Genomic DNA, 23,408 nt, shown 5'->3' with positions numbered 1-23,408 from the left:
GAGTGTAGTGAGTTGAGGCGGCCCTTGCAGGCGTTGAGACAGGCCATTGACGGGGTGTCCTGCTGCCAGACGGAGTTATCAGCACCTGGTGGGGGCCCGGCTGATAACAAAAGAGCCTGAGCAGTGCACGTGAGAAATGCGCTGAAGAGGGGACCTCCAGCGTTCTAACTCTGCAGGGACGGTGGTGGGGAGGTTGAGACATTGTGAAGCAGCCTGGCTCAGTGGCCTCAAGTGGAGGTGGGTGGCTTACACACACCACGAGCAGACTGTACGGAGGCCGGGGCGCAATTTAGATCCAGGTGGAACGGGACATACGGGACGCCCCCACCGGCCACCAGCAGGATACGGGTGTTCCCCCAATGCGGGGCCTCGGAGATTGCCCACTGAGAAGTTTGTTCCTGAACCAAGACGTTGACCACATGCTGCTGGGTGTGATCCTCATTAGGAGGCACAAGTGACTCACGGTTGCTAGTGAGCTCAGAGCCTCACAGATCAAGACCGAGATCAGTAACCACGGACTGCCCATGGTTGCCCACAGCACATCAGCTTGTAATGGGCCGGCTACGAGACAAGTCACAGAATGGACAGCCATGCACGGGAAGTCTCCACCCCCTGCACACATGACAAGGTGGAGAAATGGAATCGCAAGTGTTGACGCTTGCGGCCAAAATGGAGTCGGTGCTCGCAACGGTGGAAAAGATTGGTGCCACTCTAGAACAGACCAAAGCATCCCTAGAAACACGGATTGATAAAGTCACCTCGGACTTCACTCTCCTTCACACAGATCATTGTAAACTGGCCAAGACGGACAATCAAGGTGCTCCAGTCTGTGATCCAGAACCATACTGCTGCGCTGCAGGACATGATAGACCGCGTACATGCGCTCGAAGACAGAGTGGAGGATGTGGAAGGGTGCTCCCGCCGCAACAATGTTCGTGTGGTGGGCCTTCCGGAGGGGGAGGAAGGTAGAAACCTGGAGCAAAATGTAGAGCGCTGGCTACGAGACTTACTGCCTCAGGGGACATTGTAACTGCAATTTGTGGTGGAAAAAGCGCATAGGGTGCCGGCACAGAAGCCTCGGCCGGGCGCCAGGCCCCACCCATTCCTCTTTAAGCTCTTCAACTACAGGGACAGAGAAGTGGTACTGTGCGAAACCTGGAAACTGAGTGACATCATGGTAGGGGGCAGCCGAGTCTTGTTCTTCCCAGACAATACCGCACTAGTACAGCAGCGCAGAAGCAATTACATGGCAGTGAAGCATAATTTTCGGGACCTGGGGCTGCCCTACTCCCTGCTATTCCCGGCCGGCTGAGAGTGGTGACAAAAGAGGGGACCCGCTTCTTCGACTCTCCGGCGGAGGCGTAGGATTGGCCGGAGGAGTCTGGCCTGTGGACAGGAACATGACCCCCTGGCCCGGACACTGGCAACTTGATGGAGCGGCGAACCCGACGACAGAGAAGGTGTGGGATGCCCAGTAGCGCCCAGTCAGGATGGAACGACAGGATGTCTTAGAGGCAGTGGTAACTCTTGGAACTGCACATAACAGTGACCGCATGGAAGCCTATATACGAGATGCATCAGGAACCAGCGGCCCATCATCCCCATCAACTGCAATTTCCGAAGATATGAACCTGCCAGTGGTAACCCCACAAACTGCGGATGATATTATGTGATATCAAAATGCTGAATCGAACTCAGCCATAATCCACATATGCAAGTAGAGTTTTGTTTACTAGTTCCCTCACACTTGCTGTTAAACTGCGCTGCACGTCAGGGGTGTCATCAAGGAGTAAATGGGCACACACAATACATTAGGAAGCAGTTAGGGGCCTGCTGAGCACAGGCCCGACTGTATCGCACTCCACACATCGATGACTCTAAGATAGAAGACCTTCATCACGCCCGAACCAGAACTGCTCGCCGCCCTAGATCACTAGCAAGATGATGCATCTCCCTTGCAAACCGGAGATGATAAGGGGTGACGGTACAGACAAGACACCGCTAACGTGAGTACAGGCATCACACTGGACTAGCTCAGACTCAATTATTGTTACAGATGTTTGGACGGACACCCTCCTGGGGATACGCCCCAAGTGTTATGTTGTTTACAGTTGTTCTATTGTTTTCATTGCAGCAAATCGATGTACTCTCCCCTGACCATGGCACCCGCTCTCCAGAGCGACCCCCACACAAGACACTGCTGTTGACTGACCAGTTTCGCGATGACACAAATTAATGTAATAACATGGAATATACGCAGCATGCACACACCCACTACTGGCTATTATTACGTAATTTGACATTAACGAGGGGAAGGTCAGCAGTGTCCTAGTGGAATGGGATGTCCATAAAGTGGCGGTCAGGGGACACTGTCTGGGAGCCATGTGGAATATACGTAGGACGTTATCAACCTCACTTACACAACTGGAAGCTCAGCTCTTACAATACGAGCAAGAGGGGGAGGGGAGTGGCAGGCACTCGAACAACTGGAGGAGCTACGTGGCCAGCATGTGGAGCTCCTGGAGCGTCTGAGGTGTCATAACTATACAGCGCATACGGCCCGAATACACGCCAGATCCGACATTGCAGGCCAATTGCTCGCTTGGCTGCTGCAGCAGGACGGCAGCCACACACCGATAGGAGCAATACGTACGTTGGAGGGGACCTTGGTGTACACTAAGCTATGACTGACCACTACGCCCAACTCTACAGATCTAGAGGAAGCTGCCCCTTGGCATGTCTTGGAGAGATTTTTTGAATCTGTCCAATTTCCCACGATGTTGGAACACAAGGAGATGCTGAACGAGCCTCTCTCCTTAGAAGAGATTGGGGAGGCGATCAAAGCCATGGCTTCCGGGAAAACACCCGGGCCGGATGGTCTCCCTGCCAAATACTACAAAGCATATCATGAATCCCTGGTGCCATTCCTCCACACGCTATACAACATGGCGCTGGAGGAGGGCACGCTGCCTCCTTCGATGTAGGAAGCCAATCTGGTCTCCCTGCTAAAACCAGACAGAGATTCCACAACCCTAGGATCGTACCCACCCTTGACGATGCTCAATGTGGACTATAAGATCCTTGCTAAAGTGCTGGCGGGCAGATTAGCGCTAGTGGTCCCCAGCTAGACCACACTGACCAAAATGAGTTTGTGCCCACACGGTGCACACCGCTGAACTTGCAGATATACTTCAGGGTGGCAACTGAGGCAGAACAGGAGTGGCCTAGGGCAGGATGCCTTATCCTGGACCTGGATAAGGCATTTGATTGCTTAGAATGGGGCTACCTGTTGGCAGTGTTGTTAAGATACGAACTGGACATGGGGTTCCTCCAAATGGTAGATTTGCTGTCCAGAAATCCCACAGTTTGAGTACGGTTGGGCCTATACATATCCAGCGCCATACAGGTGGGGCGGAGCACCAGGCCAAGGTGCTCCTTGTCCCCGCTATTGTTCGCGCTGGTGATTGAGCCCCTGGCCGTGGCAATACGTGCAACTCTGGGGGATGGAATACAACTGGGGGACACCGTTCACCAAGTGTCCCTCTGTGCAGATGACCTGTTGGTCTATGTGAAGTACATAGAGAACATATCTGATCAGTTGGCTCACCTGCTGCAAAAGATTGCAGCCCTCTTGGGACTCCGAGTGAATGCGGGAAAATCCTGCATTTATGCTTTCTGCGAGGGAAACCGTGACCCGAGGTTTACTCTTAGTGGTGCGAGAGTGCAGTTGAGGGAGGGTACTTTCCGTTACCTGGGGATACAGATATACTGCCGACCGAAGGACCTATTTGACAGGAATCTGGGTAGGGCGGTAACAGCGATTAAGTCGCAGGTACGCTTCTGGAACACATTGCCGCTGCAACCACTGGCAGGGTAGCGCTCGCTAAAATTATCATACTCCCCTCACTCCTGCACTAATTCGCCAAACTACCCCTGTTTATTCCGGCGGCCTTCTGTGCCACACTTACTTAACTGTTGAGGGACTGTATCTGGGGGTGATGCTCGGCATAGATAGGCAATATCGAAATTATATTTGCCAACAGACCAGGGAGGTCTGTTCGCGCCCTGTTTTAAACACTATTACCTTGCCGCCCAGCTGCAATGGATAGCCCGCTGGCTTGCAGACAGGAGCCGTGAGGTGATGGCAACAATACTACCGTCCTGCTCACTGGAACACATAACTAGACTCTTTCATTCTGCTGCCAACGTCATGCTAACAGTGCCACTTCTACTGATGAGGGCCTAAAAATGCTATCGTAGAACCCTATATCTCACCAAAACTATTGTTCCCCATGCGCCTGCATTACCACAGGAGAGATCCCCTAGTCGAGAAGGAGTGATTGCAGCTCACATGCTCGCAGGATGGCGGGAGGCTGAAATACATACCCTTGGGGATTTATACAGAGACGGCACACTTATACCATATGAGTCCCTGGTGGCAGAGGGGGGGCTCCCACCTGGGCCATTTTTAGCACACTGCTCCCTAGCAGCGAAGCTGACCACTAAATGGGGGGACATGACCACGGAACCCAGTCAACACCTAACCATACATTATCTACACCTCATGGGGAGAGGCAGGCACCTTGTGCGCTGGTTTGAACACACACAGCAATAAGCCTAGACCCACTCCGCCGCAAATGGAAACTAGATCTGGGGTGGCAGCTGGTGGATAAGGAATGGGAGAGGATACTGAAAGCCTGGTGCGCATACCCAAAAACATGAGATTCTGCCAAATACAACTATTTTTTGTCCATAGGGCGTACCTTACAACTGAGCTGATTAACAGGTATTTTCACCGCAGGGATGCGACGTGTCCTAGGTGTAGTGAGCAAGGTGCAGGGATACTGCACATGTTATGGAGTTGTCCTAGGCTGGGTACATACTGGTACACAATCCACAGGCTATTACAGGGCTGCACAGGCCGCACTATACCATTTGAATGAGCTGTACACCTGCTGCACCACTTCAGAAGGTCTCCTGCGGAAAAGGCGGCGTCCCAGTTCCTAGATCTGGGACTAGTGGTTGCAAGCATCTCCTAACAAAGAGGTGGAAGGAGAGGACCCCCCGCATGTGCAGGAATGGAGCTATTCGCTTTTGGCGTGGGCTATGGCGGAGTGAATAGCCTCTAAGGGGAAAACACTGGGGTTGAGGAGAGAACCTATGGCAGCCCGCTGGGAAGGAATGCTTGGTGCGCTTCAACAGCTAGAGAGGGAGGGACTAGGGACAGAATGGATACTGAACTCATAGGTGGGGATGTGCCTTCCACCAATGTCCTGCCGTAATATTCCAATACAGCTTCACAGCTTGGTTGAGCTCCTGCGCATGTATAGTCACGGCTAACACACAGTCACAACCACTGAATAAATGATGTACACTGGGCATGGGGTATGGGGAGGGGGTGAGGGAGTTAAAAGTACATGCACTGGTCAATGCTGCTTTTGTTATGGGTTTTATGTTCTTTTGTATGCCATCTGTTTAAAGGTCCAAGTTAAATGAACTGAAAAAACATTACACACTGTCATGATGCTGATACAGTGCTACTGAGCTGTAACCTTTGCGTCCTGTAATAGGACTACATACCAAGGTTAAGTGCTCTCCTGCTTGAGCACTCCCATCATCAATTACGGAACTATCGGTATGCATGTGAACCGCAAGATAATACGCGACCGGATGTTGGTGCATGATCTCATGCACAACTGTATGTTCTTTTGTAAGTTGCCTGTCATGACTATGGAAATACTAAAATCAATAAAAACAGATTTATACAAAAAAGAATGATGACTTAGTGAGTTCCTAAATACATCAATGACAGAAGAGGAACTTTCAGTTACAAGCCAGGCTTATTAGCATTGCCAGAGTTTGTTTTTTTAGCAACTTCCTTCTCACGCCAATTTCTATGGTGCATAAAATATAGAAAATGAATCACCTGCCTGTGGCTCAGCAGCACTTACTGTACACAGTCCCCAGATTGGACAATAGTCTCAATAAGGAAAATTTAGGTGCAGTTTAATTGAATACCAATATATATCCTACAATATGTTGTATAGTACAACCAGGGTGTACCTTTGAAAATATTCTCAGAGCCAACACATATAAACAAAAGTGTCCGACAAATATGCTGAGCTTGTAGCAAAATGGTTGCATAATGGAAAATCTAACAACACACAAAATGTGACAATATGAACATTCTTTTCTTTTCAGGGAGTTCCCTCATTTGCGAGCATTGCTTAAGCATCAACAACATCAGTTGCTCTGGCAGTTTTTACCAGTGCCCCCAAGGAGTCACTCACTGCGTAAGTGGCCTGCAGAATAGAACCGCAGGTACGTGTCCATGGATGCATGGATGAATTGTGTCTTCATTGCGGACCTAGGCCTGTTTTATACAGTGTGCCCGGGGAGCGCAAAGGGGATGTGGGCCCACTTCGAGCTCCACCAGGTAAAATGGTACTACAGAAGGAGCCACAGATGCTTGTGTGTCACCTCCTGTAATACATATAGCTCTGGTGCACAAGTTGCTCCAGTGCTATCATGAGAGTTTGTTTCCACATTTGCATTGGGGCGTGGCTCCATGCAAATGAGGGAATCACTTTGCCTCTGCGCCCATGCCGTATTACCAATGGATTTAGGCCCAGATCTTTGTACTGGGGTGAATGTATGACATTGTTCGGCATTCTGTCCATCAACTGTGGTTTTTGCAAGTATTACCGACGTGGGCACAGACACAAGACTGGCTTTAAGAGGTGTACTGAAAGTGCGCCACAAAAAGGTAGTGCACTTTCAGCGCGCTTCCTAATGGCAGCCCTCTCGGGGGAAAGAAACTGGGACCGATGGACCTACCTAAATATTACCCTGTATGCGGGTGCAGTCACTCACTGCACCCCACTGCAAGATCTCAAATCTCCCTTAAAAGTGCAGGTGGGTTGCCGCTTGTACTGTGAAACACAGAGCAGCTTTTAAAAAGCTGATGCGTATTTCAAGTGAATGTGCTGCCCCCAGGGCAGCGCAAGTTCACGGCTGCTCTGAGGGGCAGCACATTCATTCTAATAATGCGCCATTTCCTTATTTGCTCAGGGCACAGGTCAGCACAGCGTGTGAAAAGTAAGACCATGCATTTAGGTAATTGTCCATGATGCATGCTTTGCAAAATGTCAGAGGTAACGCCATTGTGGAAGCTGTTCGAGCATAAAAAGGTCTTGCCGGAGATCAATTCTAGCAGAAAATGTGCCATAAGAATAACTTCCAATATGAACCATTCCCCTTGTCAGCGCCTTTTGAATGTGAGGAATGCACCTGCGTTAGGTGTCCATTCAAGAGAACCAAAGTGCATTTTGTGTACATTTGCATGACATTTTTCTAACATTTCACATAATTTTGGAATAACAATTATGAGATTTTGCACTCCTTTGGTGTGGAATTTATGGAAGATGCAAATTTGGCGCCATATTGTTAAAGTACTGGAACATTGTTGAGCCAGTCAGCTCAAACCTATGGATGGGCAAGTCCGATAACAGCAATTAACCCTAAATGCATTAGAACTTGGTTTAAAGAGCATAGCTGAAAATATATTCCGGAAATTAGGTTTTAAAGACCATTTACAAAATGCTGGAAGAAGTTGGTGAACAGCGTAAAGGGAGACCAACTAAGGGTCTTGAATTTGCTTCAAATGTCTTGTGCTTCATGCGGGAGAGAAGTGTGTGTTACTCACTCACACACTACTAGCTCAATATATACATTTAATTGTATGGCCCTTCGTTTGTATTCCACATCAATCAGTACTGCCCTCTTCCACTTAATATGACATCATTTTAACATCTGGAACACTTACAGAACTTCCTTGCCATGCCAGAAGCACATTTTGCTGCTGTTTGAACTCCGAAGAGTAGCTGTTGGTCTCAACAGTACACATTGCACTGAGAGAAGCAAGTTCATAATGTACTGAAGGGCTAGAGTAAGGAATGAAAAGATTCTAAAAACAGTCTAAAAATTGCACAGGTCGCCACAGTGTCATTCGGAGACAGAGTGCCTGTGTTTGTGTAGGTGTTAGATATTTGGCTGTTTGTTGCTGCTGTTTCCTTTTCCATTAACCAGACAATGTTTTCTTTTTAAGTAGGGTCCAAAGTCGTTTTAATTGCTTTCAAAGGTTGTGTGAAGCCTGACAAACAGGCCACCTGTGGAAAAGAAGTTGTGATCACGGGCGCTGACGTTTCCTTTCAGCTGACTCGAAATTGCTGCGACTCAGACAACTGTAACCATCACGAAATTCAGGGTAAGGAGCATGCCTAATCTGGCCATCTAACATGTGACCAGGTTCTTAGAAAATGAAAAAGGTTTAAACATGTTGAAAGGGGACCCCAGTTTGTGAAATGTGTACTTATAAATCCACCATAGTAGTGTTACCAACGCATACTTTTAGAACCCAGCAGGTAGTTCAATCTGCAGACTCATTATTGGATGAATTTCCAGTTATTTGGCAAATCTTAATCGGACTGTCAAAGAAGAACTGCACATGCACCAATTAAAGGACAAGCAATCAGCTGGAAGCAGTTTGTACAGAATGCTGCTGACATATACAGGGCTGCATAAGGCAGATTTTTGTGACTGAATTTTTTAGATGAATGTATAGTATGGTGGTCTTGCACACCTATTATATTCCTTTTACATCTACAAATATGCTCTATAATCTTTTTCGCGTGCTGACAAGTATGGGGGCATGTGCCCAAAGCCCTCGGGTGTCAAATAAATCGCAAGAGAGCGTAAGTAAAACCCTACGCTGCCTGTCGCACAGCTGTGGGCAGAGGGCCTCTATGCTGATCAAAAGTCAAACATATGATTTATTAATTTCATTACATGGTTTATTAAGCAACATCAAACCATAGTTAATCATGTAGTTACGATATTAATGTGTATCAATTGTTTCAATCCATCAATACAAAATTATAAATGCAATTCATGAGTTACTTCATCACTCAATTCATTTGAATCAGTTGAAAAACATTTGATTTACAAAACTTCAGGTGATACCCAATGCATTTCGGGTCCTAGAATGAACCCTTCATCAGGGGTTTAATTTTCATAACGTATTTATAATACAAAATTTCTTGAAGATGATTCTGTGGTTCCAGTTCGGGTTTATAACACAAAAAGAACAGCAAAGCATATATTTACACTTCTTGTTTCTTGAACTCGCGGCGATTGTGAGGGAATGCATTGCTTAGTCTTATTTCCTATTCACTTTGTTTACTCTGTGAGGTATGACATCTCTTTTCATAATCAGTAAAATACTGAGCTGATGCACCGGCTTTGTTAATGAAGATGGTATGCGGTCTTTTGAGTTTTCAGATTATATCACATTATTCTGTTCCTGTACGAGTTTTCTTGTTTTGTTTAGTAATGGGTTTTTGTTTGAGCACAAGGTGTGTAGTGAGGTTAGTTTTCATAACCATAGGAGCGCACCCGACGATAATGGAGAAGCAAACTAATTGTTGAGTAAATATCAACAAAATGAAGTCAAAGAAATAAGTTTATTCATGGAAATGAAGCACTCCCTGCATGCAGCTCCGGTCACAGAGAGAATATCCAGTAACTGATCACAATACAGGTAGGGCATACAGTACAGCAGTAACCAACTGGGGATGGTCTCGAGTGATGCACAATTGAACAATAATATCACTCGAGACCAAACTGAATAAAAACAATGGCACGAGTCGGCGCGAGTCCATGTGGTGAGCACACGAGGGAAACCTCGCACCAAGCACGTACTCGCGCTGACTCGCGCACTACACAACACACCTTCCCCCCTTAAAGAGAGAAGAGAAGAAGGGGAAAAAAAAACCACAATAAATTACACTTTTCTGGTAATGAAAGCAACAAAATCAGACAACCACTTCGGTTTTTTAGTGACTCTTTTAGGTAAAGAAACCCCATGCTGGACAATAACATCTTGGTTGATGACACTGCTATCTGGACAGGGAGTTACAGTAGGAACAGTATCTTGGTTGGTAAAACAACTATTTGAACAGCAAGGTGATACGTCAGCAGTACAAGAATCCTCATCCAAAAAGGAAAAATCAGGATGTTCAGGAATAACTTCCTTACAGTAGACATCCTTGTCAGCCTTGAGGACAGCAATTCTACCCAAATTCCAAACTTTATTATTAGAAAGTCTCACAGAGTTTTTCAAAACTTCTGAAACTTCAAAAGGACCCATAAATGAACTTTCACCTTTCTTGACCTTCCACGGTTTCTTGACCTTTACCATCATGCCCACTTCTACCTTGGGATCTTTTTTTGAACCACATTTCTCATCAAAGTATTTTTTGTTTGAACAATGGGTGCGAATAAGGTTTTCCTTGACTATACCCAAATCCACTTTGGAAGGAGTGGACTTCACCAACCACGAGGGATTCGCCTTTGTCCTAGGAACTCTTCCTCTCATGATCTCAAAAGGAGAATACCCAGTCATTGAGTTTGTGGTTGTTCTGTACATCCACACCTTCTTAAAAATCTCTACTTCCCATGTTTTGTCATCATTACTAGTGATCTGTATGGCCCCTTTCAGAACCCTATTGAATCTCTCTATAACCCCATTCCCACTGGGATTATATAAAGAAGTGGTAGAGTGGACAAGGTTCATCCCACCCTCGTCGCCAAGTTTGTTGAGTAAATATCAACAAAATGAAGTCAAAGAAATAAGTTTATTCATGGAAATGAAGCACTCCCTGCATGCAGCTCCGGTCACAGAGAGAATATCCAGTAACTGATCACAATACAGTTAGGGCATACAGTACAGCAGTAACCAACTGGGGATGGTCTCGAGTGATGCACAATTGAACAATAATATCACTCGAGACCAAACTGAATAAAAACAATGGCACGAGTCGGCGCGAGTCCATGTGGTGAGCACACGAGGGAAACCTCGCACCAAGCACGTACTCGCGCTGACTCGCGCACTACACAACACTAATGGTCCTATGTCGATGTCGTTGGACGAATGTCCACCCAATGTAGTCAAATACCATGGTCCTTTGTTAGTGTCGTTGGATGCTCCGTCCCTCTTTGATGTTTAAGCTTTTAAGCCGGTCTTGCAAACCCTTCCGATCACGTGACTCCTGTTGCGGATCGAGTTTCAAGAAGACGGTATGGCGGAGTTCTGCTTACTGTGGTGAGTGTCTGTTAAGGATTCGTTTTGGTTTCGAGCGAGTAGTTTACAGATTAAGGCCTTATAATGTAGTAACCCCCTTCTGGGTGTATGATTACTTTTAGATACACTTACGGAGGAGAGAGGTGAACCCTGATAGACCGATGCAAGAAGAATCAGCTATGAATCACGCAGTGTTGTTTATGCGGTAGAGGCCATTGAAAAGACAGGGGTCAGCACTCATGAACGCTGTTTGTTCCTTGTAGGTTTACTCGCTGCTTTACGTTGAGTGTTGATTAGCAGGCATACACTGGACTCGGCAGATTATAGATTGAGCGGTTGGTAAGAAACATTTTAACACAAACTCACTCTCCTTCCACATGTATTCGGTGATGTTCTATTTTATTTTCTATGCGAGCACTAGGACTTTTAGCCCATATAGTTTGATTCTCGAGAGAGGTATCACGTATAAAATTTACCATTGGAATTTCAGGCTTCAGCTTTTGGTTGCTGTATTTTCACAATTTTTTTGGTTTACACGTGTAGTATCTTTACTCCACCAGTACCATCAATTTTCTTCCACTTCTTTCCATTCTCTTTAAATCTTTGGTGTCTGCGGTGTCATTCCCTAATTCCTAATTGTACCTATATAGTGCAGGCAAACGCCGCGAGTTGAAGAAACAAGAAGTGTAAATATATGCTTTGCTGTTCTTTTTGTGTTATAGACCCGAACTGGAACCACCGAATCATCTTAAAGAAATTTTGTATTATAAATACGTTATGAAAATTAAACCCCTGATGAAGGGTTCATTCTAGGACCTGAAATGCATTGGGTATCACCTTAAGTTTTGTAAATCAAATGTTTTTCAACTGATTCAAATGAATTGAGTGATGAAGTAACTCATGAATTGCATTTATAATTGTGTATTGATGGATTGAAACAATTGATACACATTAATATCGTAACTACATGATTAACTATGGTTTGATGTTTCTTAATAAACCATGTAATGAAATGAATAAATCATATGTTTGACTTTTGATCAGCATAGAGGCCCTATGCCCACAGCTGTGCGACAGGCAGCGTAGGGTTTTACTTACGCTCTCGTGCGAGAATTTTTAAGATGACAGGATGCCCACAATTTGACCTGTAATGGAGCACTTTGCTGCTTGAAAACTCTGGTACAAATTCAGGTTTGAAAATCACTCTCCGATGAATCTTTTGAAAAGACTGAGGCTGGCACCAAACATCAATACAAGTCAATAACGTGAAGCACATTTGATTCCACAAGTAATACAAAGAGGGCTTAAGTTTCAAACATGTACAGGCTTATCAAAGGTTTAGCAAAGTTTTAAACTCCAATCATCAACATTATTTTTAATCAATACATACATGTGTTAGTCAATATATTCAAATAAAATTAAAGATCATGAACAAACACTATTAAACGTCTCAAAGGCAAATTAAGCAAGGTCAGTTTTATCATTGAGAGACCACCATACCTTACTAAGTCAGGGAATGAGTCTGTTAGGATGTCAGAGCTAGTCATATATCCATCCATACCCATGTGAAATAGAGTTTTCCGTACCAGTCTTCTCTCAACAGTGGGTGGAGAACATGAAGGAATGGGGACATCAGCACTGAGCTCTGGAGGGCCCAATGCAGTAACCTTAGCACAGTTGGATGGAGTTGCGGCTCTGTGAAGAGAGGGACCTCAGCACATAGGCCTTGAAGTCTGATTTGCACTCCTACACACTGCCTTTCACATATTCCATCTTGTGAAATGCATGGCATGCATACACCCACAGTGGGGCTCACTCTGTTGAAGGTACCTTCCGAGGCCAGGCACATGCTGTGGTTTCTTGCAGATGCATTGTGGCCAATGGGACCCCGCTGGAAACCTAGGCCCCATACACCTACAATGTTTGGAAGCCAGTAGCCTGGGACCCGGAGGTGCAGGAGTCTGGGCCACCCAGCATAGGAGCCAGAGGCTACTCGGAATGTGGGAGGTCAGCCACAACGAGGGCTGTCACCCCGACTGCATAGGCCAAATTTTCCTTCACTGGCTTTGTGTAGAAGCTTGTCATGAGGTAGAAAAGAAAAGAGGACAAGGAGACACAGTAGAATTTGCTAGATTAGTTGAAAGGACAGAGGAAATGAATAAAAACAGAAGGTTGGAACGCAATAGTGCTGGATAGAAAGAGGTTGGGAGACAATGGGGCAACAATGGAGGAGTGATATTGAGGAGAGAAATAAAGAGGTACATAGAAGGGTGGGTGAGAATTAGATATTACAGAGAGAATGAAGGTAGGGGAGTCACAGCTTTGCAAATGGACAAAGGATATAGGAAAGACAGAATGAAAAGAAAGATTGGAGAGCAGACTGGAAAGAAAAAAAATGTGCGAGATAGGAAAGCTGAATAATAGGAAGTATAGAAATAACAGAACGATGGAGAGAGAAGAATATTTGGATGGGAGAGCGAGGGAAATGGGAAATTTGTGTGAAGACAGAAAATAGGGCATGTATGGGGAGGATGAGCTTTGGAAGCGAGATGGTAAAAAGGAAGACATGAATAAGCCAGAAATACTAAGGGAAAGAAAGAAAGGGGTGTGAAACATAAACAGGAGAGAAAGAAGGACGTATGGAAGAATGAGAAGAAGAAAAAAAGGCCTAGGTAACATGAGGGGAGGTAAAACGAGTGAGACAAGAAGACTATTAGAACAACATCTAACCAACTTGTCGTGGTGAGCCTCAGCTAGGCCTACCAGTGCTAGGGGTTCGCCCTTCTCTGCACAAAGTCCTTAGACCAATAGGTAGAAGTTGGCATGGAAACTGGAATATAAAACAGAGTACTTTATTAACCTCATGAGGTGGAACTACATTCACACAACACCCTTCTGTAGTGTATGAAGTAGCACACTGAACTGAAGGAGCATGGTCCTTTTATACCCACAAAGGGGCTCAAAAGAAGGCGGGAAAAGTACAAGAAGAAGGTTTTATGTACATATAAAGTCATACAGAAATGTACAATCAACAAGTGGGAGGAGCTAACAGTTGCTAATTCTAGTAAACACATCCTGACAGTTACAGGCAAAGACAGCTACAAGTTCAACTGAGCATGTGCAAAGTAGAGGAGGCTAAATATATCTTGTCATTCATTCATTAGAAACGTTATTCGGTTATTATTATTAAAAACAACCATAAAAGTACATTCAGAATTTACAATATTAAGAACAGTAATCCTGGAAGTGTAAAAATAGGCTTTTTAGTTTTCATACATAAATTGATTTCCGGAATCTAAAAATATATTTAAAAAAGGCAGAAACAGATGCAACACTTAATATGTTATCTAATTTCTGTATAGCTAAAAAAGCAGGGCGGCACTGGTTAACTTCCATGATCTTCAGTATGGGCACAATCCATCTCTTCCTTGGAATAATATAAAACTTGCAAAAAAACAGAATATGGATATCTGATTGTTCTGATAAATCATCACAGGGACATTTACTTATTTGCCTTGACCAATTGTTCATATCTGGGAAACTAAAAGCTCTAAAGAGAATATTTAACCTGAAACGCGTTAATAAAAACCTTTAGTGATCACTCATGTATAATGTTACATATGGTTGCATGTTACTAGAGATCATTATTAATTGATGAGCAACCACTGTCTTTTTCTTCATTTCATCGTTAATTCTTCTTTCTTCTAGGTACCGCATACAAATATTTTTAAGCTCCTTTCTGGGGACATGACACATTAAGAGAGGTTTATCGTAATAATCTTGAAGTCCTAGATTTATTAAAAACTTTGTTACATAGGATAGCCATCCCATCTTGCTAACCTGGTCTAGACTCATCACGTCCTTTAAGATAGAACGGTTAAAAACACACTCCTCAGTGGTCCAAACACTGTGCCACAGAAGTACAGGTTGTACCTTAATATTATCTTTAATATATGGCTGACCAAGTTCAGTGTGACAAATATAAGTAGAGGCACTCTCTGCTACAGCTAAAAGGTATATCATAAACATGTTTTCCACCACCTGGAGGCATTTCACATTGGCATATCCCCATATACCTGCGCCATAGATAGCGATTGCTATGCATGTTGCTCTGTAGATTGTTAGAAGTTCCCCAATCGATTTTTTTCCCATCTTCTTACTGAATTTTTTTAAGGCCAATATAGATTTACAAAACGTCAGCCTTCTTGCCTTTATTGTACTTGACCTCAGGTCAGATTGCTCAAACAATACACCAAAGTATGGTAAAGTTTGGGTGAAGTCCAAAGGTTTTGAATTAATGTACATAGTTTTTTTTCTTTTTATCTGCCCCTGATCCACAGTTCATGCAGAATGTTTAGTACAATTAATTCTCAAGTCCAGACTGGACATAAAAAGGGTGAATCATGTAACCATCCTCTGCAGAGCAATGGGGTCCGAGCCATCAAGACTGCGTCATCCGCATATAATAGTACAGGGACTGATCTTTTTGCTATCATAGGCTTGCCCCTGCACTCCTGCAGCAAAGTTCTTTCCGGGTCATTGATGTATATTGTAAATAAAAACGGATCGAGGAAGCACCCTTGCCGCACCCCTCTCGCTATGCTTAACGATCTTGTGCACTCACAATTCTTGCCATAACGGACTGAAACTGTAGCCCCAGAATAGAGCTCCCTAAGTAAATAAATAATATTTTTCTCTACCCCCAAATTCTCTCAAATCAACCAAAGTTTACTATGGGTAACGCAATCCAAAGCTGATGTTAGGAATAGGCATTCCCCTTTAACCTTGGTATATTTTTCTAGTAAAATAAACAAATTAAGACCCTGGTCAATAGTACCAAGGCCATTCCTAAACCCATATTGAAGATTACTTATAATTGAATGGTCGTCCGCCCAGATTTGTAATCGATTGAAAATCACTCTACCGAAAATCCTAATGGATTAGACATGGGTCGACAATGGTCTAGACTCCTTAGACAATCTACCCTGCCTACTTTGCTTCCAGACGGTTTTGCACTGGGAGCTAGTGTGGACGTGAGCTACGAGACTCTCTGTCAGCGAATCTCGGCTTCTCTGGACTCTTTGGCCCCGATGCATAAAATTAGAGCTAGGACTAATCTTGCTATGCCATGGTACTCTGAAGAACTTCGGCAGCTCAAGCTTCAGTGTAAACAGGCTGAGCGGGCCTGGAGGAAACAGTACCTAGAATCACATAGAGTCCTCTTTAAACAAGCATTGGCGACCTACAAAGTCCAGATCAAGCTTGCTAAAACTAGATTCCTAGAAGAATCTCTGATGGCAGCCGCAAACAAGTCCCAGGCCTTAAGATCGTAAAAGACCTTGCCCATCCAGCTTGCACCAAAAATGACATCCCGTCTTCCCAAGTTCTCTGTGATTTGCTAGCACAAGCTTTTGAAGACAAGATTGCTACCATCCTAACCAATCTTCCCTCGTCATCTGGCCATGCTGCGCACAATTCCATCCCGATTGAGAACATGGAGGAGGGCACCAAGCCAGGTGAGCTGAACAACTTTCCCCTACCATCTTTCGAGGACTTCTGCACTCTGGCTGACGGGGTGTCCTCTGGTTCACCATCTGACCCTCTTCCACCAAAATTCTGGAAACTGTTTCGGGAAGAGCTTTTTCCCCCACTTTTTTCCATCTGCTGTCAGTCCCTTACATCGGCACGGGTCCCAGATTGCTGGAAACTAGCGGTTGTCTCCCCACTACTTAAAAAGGAGAATCTGGACCCCGCCTGTCCAGCTAACTATACACCCATTTCCCTTCTGCCATTCCCAATTAAAATTCTGGAGAAACTGGCCACAAAACATCTCTCCAACTTTCTTGAAACCACCGACTGTCTGGATGTGGCCCAGTTTGGTTTTAGACCGGCACATGGGACGGAGTCGGCATTGGTGACTGTTCTCGATGACCTTCGGACGCGTGCCGACCAGGGTCGAGCAGACTTTTTAGTGCTGCTTGACATGTCTGCCGCGTTCGATACAGTCAGCCACGCAATCTTGACCAGGAGATTGACGGAGGTTGGGGTGTCGGGCCTGGCCCTCGAGTGGCTGGTGTCGTATCTCGATCAAAGGCACCAGGTGGTGGCCTTTCCACCCTTTAAATCTAACATCAGGAGGGTTGGTCAGGGCGTACCCCAGGGTTCGGCCATCAGCCCCATCCTTTTCAATCTTTACCTCCGCCCCTGATCACGTTGATTAAATCTTTTGGCATAACAGTTGCCAACTACGCCGATGACACCCAACTTCTTTTCTCGTTTGAGGGTAAGGACGGGGTGCCACAGGAGGTCTTCCATCGCTGCATGAGCACCACGGCAGAATGGCTGGGCAACAACTCCCTGCAATTTAACATCTCAAAATCCGATGTGCTGCATTGCTCCATGGACCGAACTCCCAGACCTCTACCACAGGGTTTTTGTCCTCCTGACTTCCAAGGCACTAGTCTGCCTGCCGAATCTGTTCGGAATCTGGGGGTGATGTTCAGCTCCAGCTTGCAGCTGGACATATCAGTGAATAGAACGGTGGCCACCTGCATAGCACTGCTTTGTTCACTGTGAAAGATCTTACCCTTGCTCCCGGTACTGGCTAGACCAGAGGTAGTGCGGAGCATATTTTAAGTCAACTCGACTATTGCAACACACTGCTTCTGGGGGCACCTGCCACTCTGATAGGAAAACTTCAACTGGTGCAGAATTTCTCCGCCAAATTGGCACTCTCACGACGTCGCCTGGACTCTTCTGCTAAGGCACTTAAGGACCTTCATTGGCTGCCAATCTCTCAACGGGTTGATTTTAAAGCTCTGTGTTTGGTATTCAGGGCTCGCCACGGACAGGGTCCGTCCCCTCTGCAGGACCTTTTCTCATGGTACATCCCTTCAAGACCACTCCGGTCAGCCTCGGCCTACTTGGTGGTAGTACCCAAGTTTCTGAGGTCCCAGATGGGTGGTCGGTCCTTCAGGTTCACCGCAGCGAGACTGTGGAACTCCCTTCCGCTGGGCCTGAGGGGCCTGGAAGATCTCCCTTCCTTTAAAAAGGCCTTAAAAACCCACCTGTTCCCCAGAACAATGTAAATGGTTTGGATGCTGGAAACATCATGTATTGTGTCATAGCAGTCTAAGCGCCAGGATGCCCGTCGGGTGACAGATACAGCGCTATACAAGAGCGCCTATACATACATACATACATGAGTCAAGTAATGAAATAGGGCGATAGCACGCGCAACTTTGTCTATCTCCCCTTTTAAAAATAGGGACAATGATAGACTCAAACCATGATGAAATTAGTCCATTAGTACAGGCTGCATTAAATAGTTGAGTGAGAATTGGCCTCCATAGGTCCATGTTATTTTTATACAGGTCAGCTGGTACTCCATCGGGACCTGCTGCCTTTCCATCCTGGCTAGCTTTTATAAATAGATTTACCTCATCCACTGTAATGCCTAGGGTAATTTTCTTATCAGTATCATGGACCCTCTCAACCGCAGTCAATTCAGGTGATATTTGCTGCAGTTCACCCGATGCACTATACAAATGGGCACAGTGCTTTAGTATTGCCATTAAAAAACGTGGCATTCGCCGCTTTCTAAAAAGCCGTTGTGTCCCTACTCTGAGAGGCCTCGCACAGAGAGTCCCAGACATCTTTTTTTATAATATCTTTTCTTGTTTTCAATGTCTTGTTATAGGCTATCCACAGCTTAAGATTGGAATGAGCCTTGGTACACGCTGTGTCAAAGCAACTCACACTTTTTTCTTCACGATTTTTCAGTTCCACCCATTAACTGTTTTTAATATATGTGACAATTACAAAAAAAAATCATAATAAAATGACTATCAGAATTTTTATCCAAACAGGCCTCAATACTGGTTGAACATTTCCTAATTCATTTATAAAGAAATCGTCCTGGACCACCTTGCTCCACTTTAAGTAATAGCCATTTTGTCTATTCAGAGTGAAATCACAAATAGCCTTTCATAACGTATTATCTCCCCCAGAATCATAATGTGGATTTAAAGTTTCCGCAATTAAGGGGTAATGATCACTAAGTATCAAGGGTTTTAAAAGTTTTAACCTGTCGTCCATATCTAGCTGACATCAACATGAAATAAATTGTTGAGGAGGCACCTCTACCATTAAATGTGGGGAAAAAAGGGGCTTCTAGTTGAAAAATTAGATTTGAAACCCCAAATCACAGGAGAAGATAATCTCATACAAGAGGTCCCTGCATGTGGTATGTGGTATGTTCAAAGTGCGTTAAGCTGGTATCGTGGTTCAACAAGCCCCCTGTTCTCCTTTTTTACATACAGAACAATTGAAGTCCCCTCCGCAAATAACAATGACTTCTTATGAACTTACCCCATCAAATATTTAATATCTGCGCCCAGTGATTTCAACGTTTCTTCAATTGTCTCCATGGGAACAATATTATAAAAATGTACATTTATCAAACAAAGTGACTTATTAATATGTATCCTAATCATGTGGTAGTTTCTATTACTAAACACTATCTCTATTTTCACACATTTAAACAGGTTCGATACATACGTGCACAATCCCCCTTTTGCCCTGCCATGTGGTGAGTTTATTGCTGGTGCGAATAAAGTTTTAAAACCACATAGATGGTAAGCCTCTGTCGCCCAGGTTTCTTGCAGGTTCACTATATCGTAGTCGTTTATGGTATTATTCCATATCTGGTCGGAAATTTTATTTTTAAGCCTGCAACATTCCAATACATTATCAGCCATCTTCCCCTATTGTCTATTGGATCTATACAGTTAGAGAGGCCACTCTTCTCCGTGTGTTCCCCACTGTAGCATCTCCCTTTAGAATACCCAACTCTGCAGGGTTAGATTCCTCCGAGCTCATACTTGGAGCCTCCCTTGTACTAATCACTCTTTCATCTACTGCCCCACACTCCAATGTCACCTCTAACAAATTAGATGTCAAGTTATCTCTAGCACCCTCTGTACAGAGTCAATCCACCCCCTCTAGTTCTGAGAGCAAGTAAAAGTGGTTGAACGTGGGGATATTAAATCTGTGCCGCACCATGCTGGCCTTATGCAGATTCCCAAATCGATGTCTATTTGGTGGCATAGAAACGGATGGGTGATAGAAATGACTTAGGTCACAGGTATGTATGCCACCATCTTCTCTCTGATGATACCAATCGCAGATGTGGCTAACCACCCGATGATACAATCCCCCTGTAAGTCTTTTGCTCTATGCCCCACCCAACTTACTCTTCTCACATGTAGGATTTCTCCATGTATATTTGGTGGGAGTGGTCTATTCTTGTTCAGTCAATATGTTACTTCATTTTTTAATTCCGAATACTCTTCTGTTTTTATCAACATTTAGCTCAGGGACGCCGGATAACACTACTATATATGGGGCCGACTCTGGCGGTAAATCGATGCGTTGGAACGTTCTCTTTAATTGTACGGCTGTTAACGGTTCCTTAACTGGATGTAACGCTCTATTAGTCTGTCCTATGGCCCCTGGAGCCCTAACCGCCTCGCTCACCCCAGCTTGCAGGCCAATTTCAATAGTTAACGGGGCAGTTGTGATCGCAGAAGGTGCTGAACGAGCAGTCACACTCTTATGTTCTCTGATTGGCTCTCTTGTTCCAATTTGTCTAGCTATGCTCCGGTTATATGTGCTATCTGCTAATTTCTTTAATGAATCAGAGCTTGATGTAGTTACTTGCTCTAAAGCCCCTAATTTCTCACTAATCCGTTTTATTCTCTCCAAAAGTGGTGCCAACAAGGATTTCATTTAATGTTCAACTTTCTCCATAAAACCCTCAAGGAGTTGGGGTGGGAGAGATGAAGGCTCTACCAAGCTTACCGCTGTTCCGTTTGGCGAGCAGATGGTATTCAATGCAGTTGTTATAATTGGTACAGGCTGTGTCAATATCACAGTATTCTTTTTTGTTGTAGGACCTTGTCCTTGAGCTATATTTGACACATTGTTTTTGGCTATGGACCTTGTCAAAAAACGCGTTGTAGACTCTTTCGAAGTGATATCTAAGAGCGATTCAGTACTTGAATCACATGGTCAGTGACGGCTACCGCCCCCCTCCCTGCGTACCCACATCAACTCAGAACACATTGGGCCCGATTCACAGAATGAACTTACTACTTTTGGCATTCACAGAATGCACTTACTACTTTTGGTATTCACAGAATGAACTTACTCATTTCGGTATTCACAGAAGTTAGGACTACTAACTTTAGGACTCCTAAATGCCTTCTGTGAATACCGAAAGTCTTAAAATTTGGATTTTTCTCAATTTAGTAGTAGTAAAGTTAGGACTACTAACTTTAGGACGCCTAAATGCCTTCTGTGAATACCGAAAGTCTTAAAATTACGATTTTTCTCAACTTAGTAGTAGTAAAGTTAGGACTACTAACTTTAGGACGCCTAAATGCCTTCTGTGAATACCGAAAGTCTTAAAATTACGATTTTTCTCAATTTAGTAGTAGTAAAGTTAGGACTCCTAACTTTACTACTACTAAATTGAGAAAAATCATAATTTTAAGACTTTCGGTATTCACAGAAGGCATTTAGGCGTCCTAAAGTTAGTAGTCCTAACTTTACTACTACTAAGTTGAGAAAAATCGTAATTTTAAGACTTTCGGTATTCACAGAAGGCATTTAGGCGTCCTAAAGTTAGTAGTCCTAACTTTACTACTACTAAATTGAGAAAAATCCTAATTTTCAGACTTTCGGTATTCACAGAAGGCATTTAGGCGTCCTAAAGTTAGTAGTCCTAACTTTACTACTACTAAATTGAGAAAAATCCAAATTTTAAGACTTTCGGTATTCACAGAAGGCATTTAGGAGTCCTAAAGTTAGTAGTCCTAACTTCTGTGAATACCGAAATGAGTAAGTTCATTCTGTGAATACCAAAAGTAGTAAGTGCATTCTGTGAATGCCAAAAGTAGTAAGTTCATTCTGTGAATCGGGCCCATTGACACGGAACATGATTTGTCTTTGGAAGGCAGGGGATCGCAAGACCCCCCGGCCGTATTTATTGAGATACAAAATAATAAAATTGTTAAACAAAATATACAATTCTTATGCAAAAATATTCAGGAACATTAGATACAATCATATCGGCAAGTATGATCGGCTAACCTTAACAAGATTCTAATACAGCTTGTTTCCTAACCGAATCTAACATCCTCATCTGAAAATTTTTGCATACTAACATTTATGGCCATATGGCAAGGTCGCTAACCAGTGTCAGGTCTTACAAGCTGCGTCCTTACCGCAGGTGCGCATGCGCAGCTGAGCCCGTTAATTACCCGGTCCACCCGTGCAGACGAGCCCGTTAATTACTCGGTCCACCCATGCAGCCGAGCCCGGTAATTACTCGGTCCACCTATGCAGCCGAGCCCGTTAATTACTCGGTCCACCCCGTGAACTCCATTTAACCACTGAAGGAGGGCCATAACTCGCGTCACCAGTTATACCTGCCCCTGAAGTTCTAGGAGGGGCCAGTCACCCCTCCTCCCCCTTGGCGGACACCTCCAAAGGATGATGCCGCCCCCTCAGACCTTAAAATAGCTGCTCACCGGTCATGACCTTACTGCATGTCCAATAACCTGTGGAAAAAAGAACTAAAGGACAACTACACTATCTAAATCAACATGTCATGACATACCATCATCAGGCTACTAGGGGAAAAAGGCCTAACAAAATTGCAAACATTGTTTACACTTCAACACCACTCCCCAAACGGGAAGCAAATAATTAATACACGAGAATTATACACAATAAACAGTATGCACCAAGACATTGTAACCGACATTTATGTTTCAATTATACGTCCTAAACGGGAAAAAGAAAATTAATTAATATCAAAACAGGTACACATTATGTACAACACAGCATCGTTCCAGGGATGGTGGGTGGGGAAAATTAGGAGGCCCCGAGCGCGGGTCACGACCAGTGTGGGGGAGCGCCAGGCGACAAGAAGGGCCACCTGAGTGCTCCCCCTTCCTTTATTCCCGGGGACGCGGGGAGAGGGCGGGCCGCCCCCTCCCCCCCCTAGCTGCCCGCCCCTCCGACCCGGAAGTCTGCACAAGGCCTTGCGGGTCAGAGATCGGGCGCCGGCCAACCTATGGTGTGGCGCACACCTCCCGCGTAATAATTGGTCGCCGGGAGGTCACGCCCCCCACCACTGGGAGGCAAGGGGAGAGGAGATCGCCGCACCGCCATGCGGGCGTGGGGGCCGGGGGCCCCCCTT

General features: G+C 44.8%; 1 protein-coding gene across 1 annotated transcript in view; it reads left to right on the top strand.

The window, feature by feature from the left end:
- The first annotated feature begins 669 nt into the window (after nucleotides 1-669).
- Nucleotides 670-23,408, top strand: part of LOC147701038 (uncharacterized) — an 86,192-nt gene continuing 63,453 nt past the window's right edge. The window contains exons 1-3 of the mRNA XM_086929298.1: nucleotides 670-874; nucleotides 6,202-6,321; nucleotides 8,111-8,266. Coding sequence (XP_086785424.1) covers nucleotides 670-874; nucleotides 6,202-6,321; nucleotides 8,111-8,266 — 481 coding nt within the window. The remainder of the gene's footprint in view (nucleotides 875-6,201; nucleotides 6,322-8,110; nucleotides 8,267-23,408) is intronic.

The sequence above is a fragment of the Lissotriton vulgaris genome, chromosome 7 (assembly GCF_964263255.1).
Source record: "Lissotriton vulgaris chromosome 7, aLisVul1.2, whole genome shotgun sequence".
Lineage (NCBI taxonomy): Eukaryota > Metazoa > Chordata > Amphibia > Caudata > Salamandridae > Lissotriton > Lissotriton vulgaris.
The sequence above is the reverse complement of the archived record's forward strand: the minus strand, read 5'-3'. Positions and strand labels throughout refer to the sequence as shown.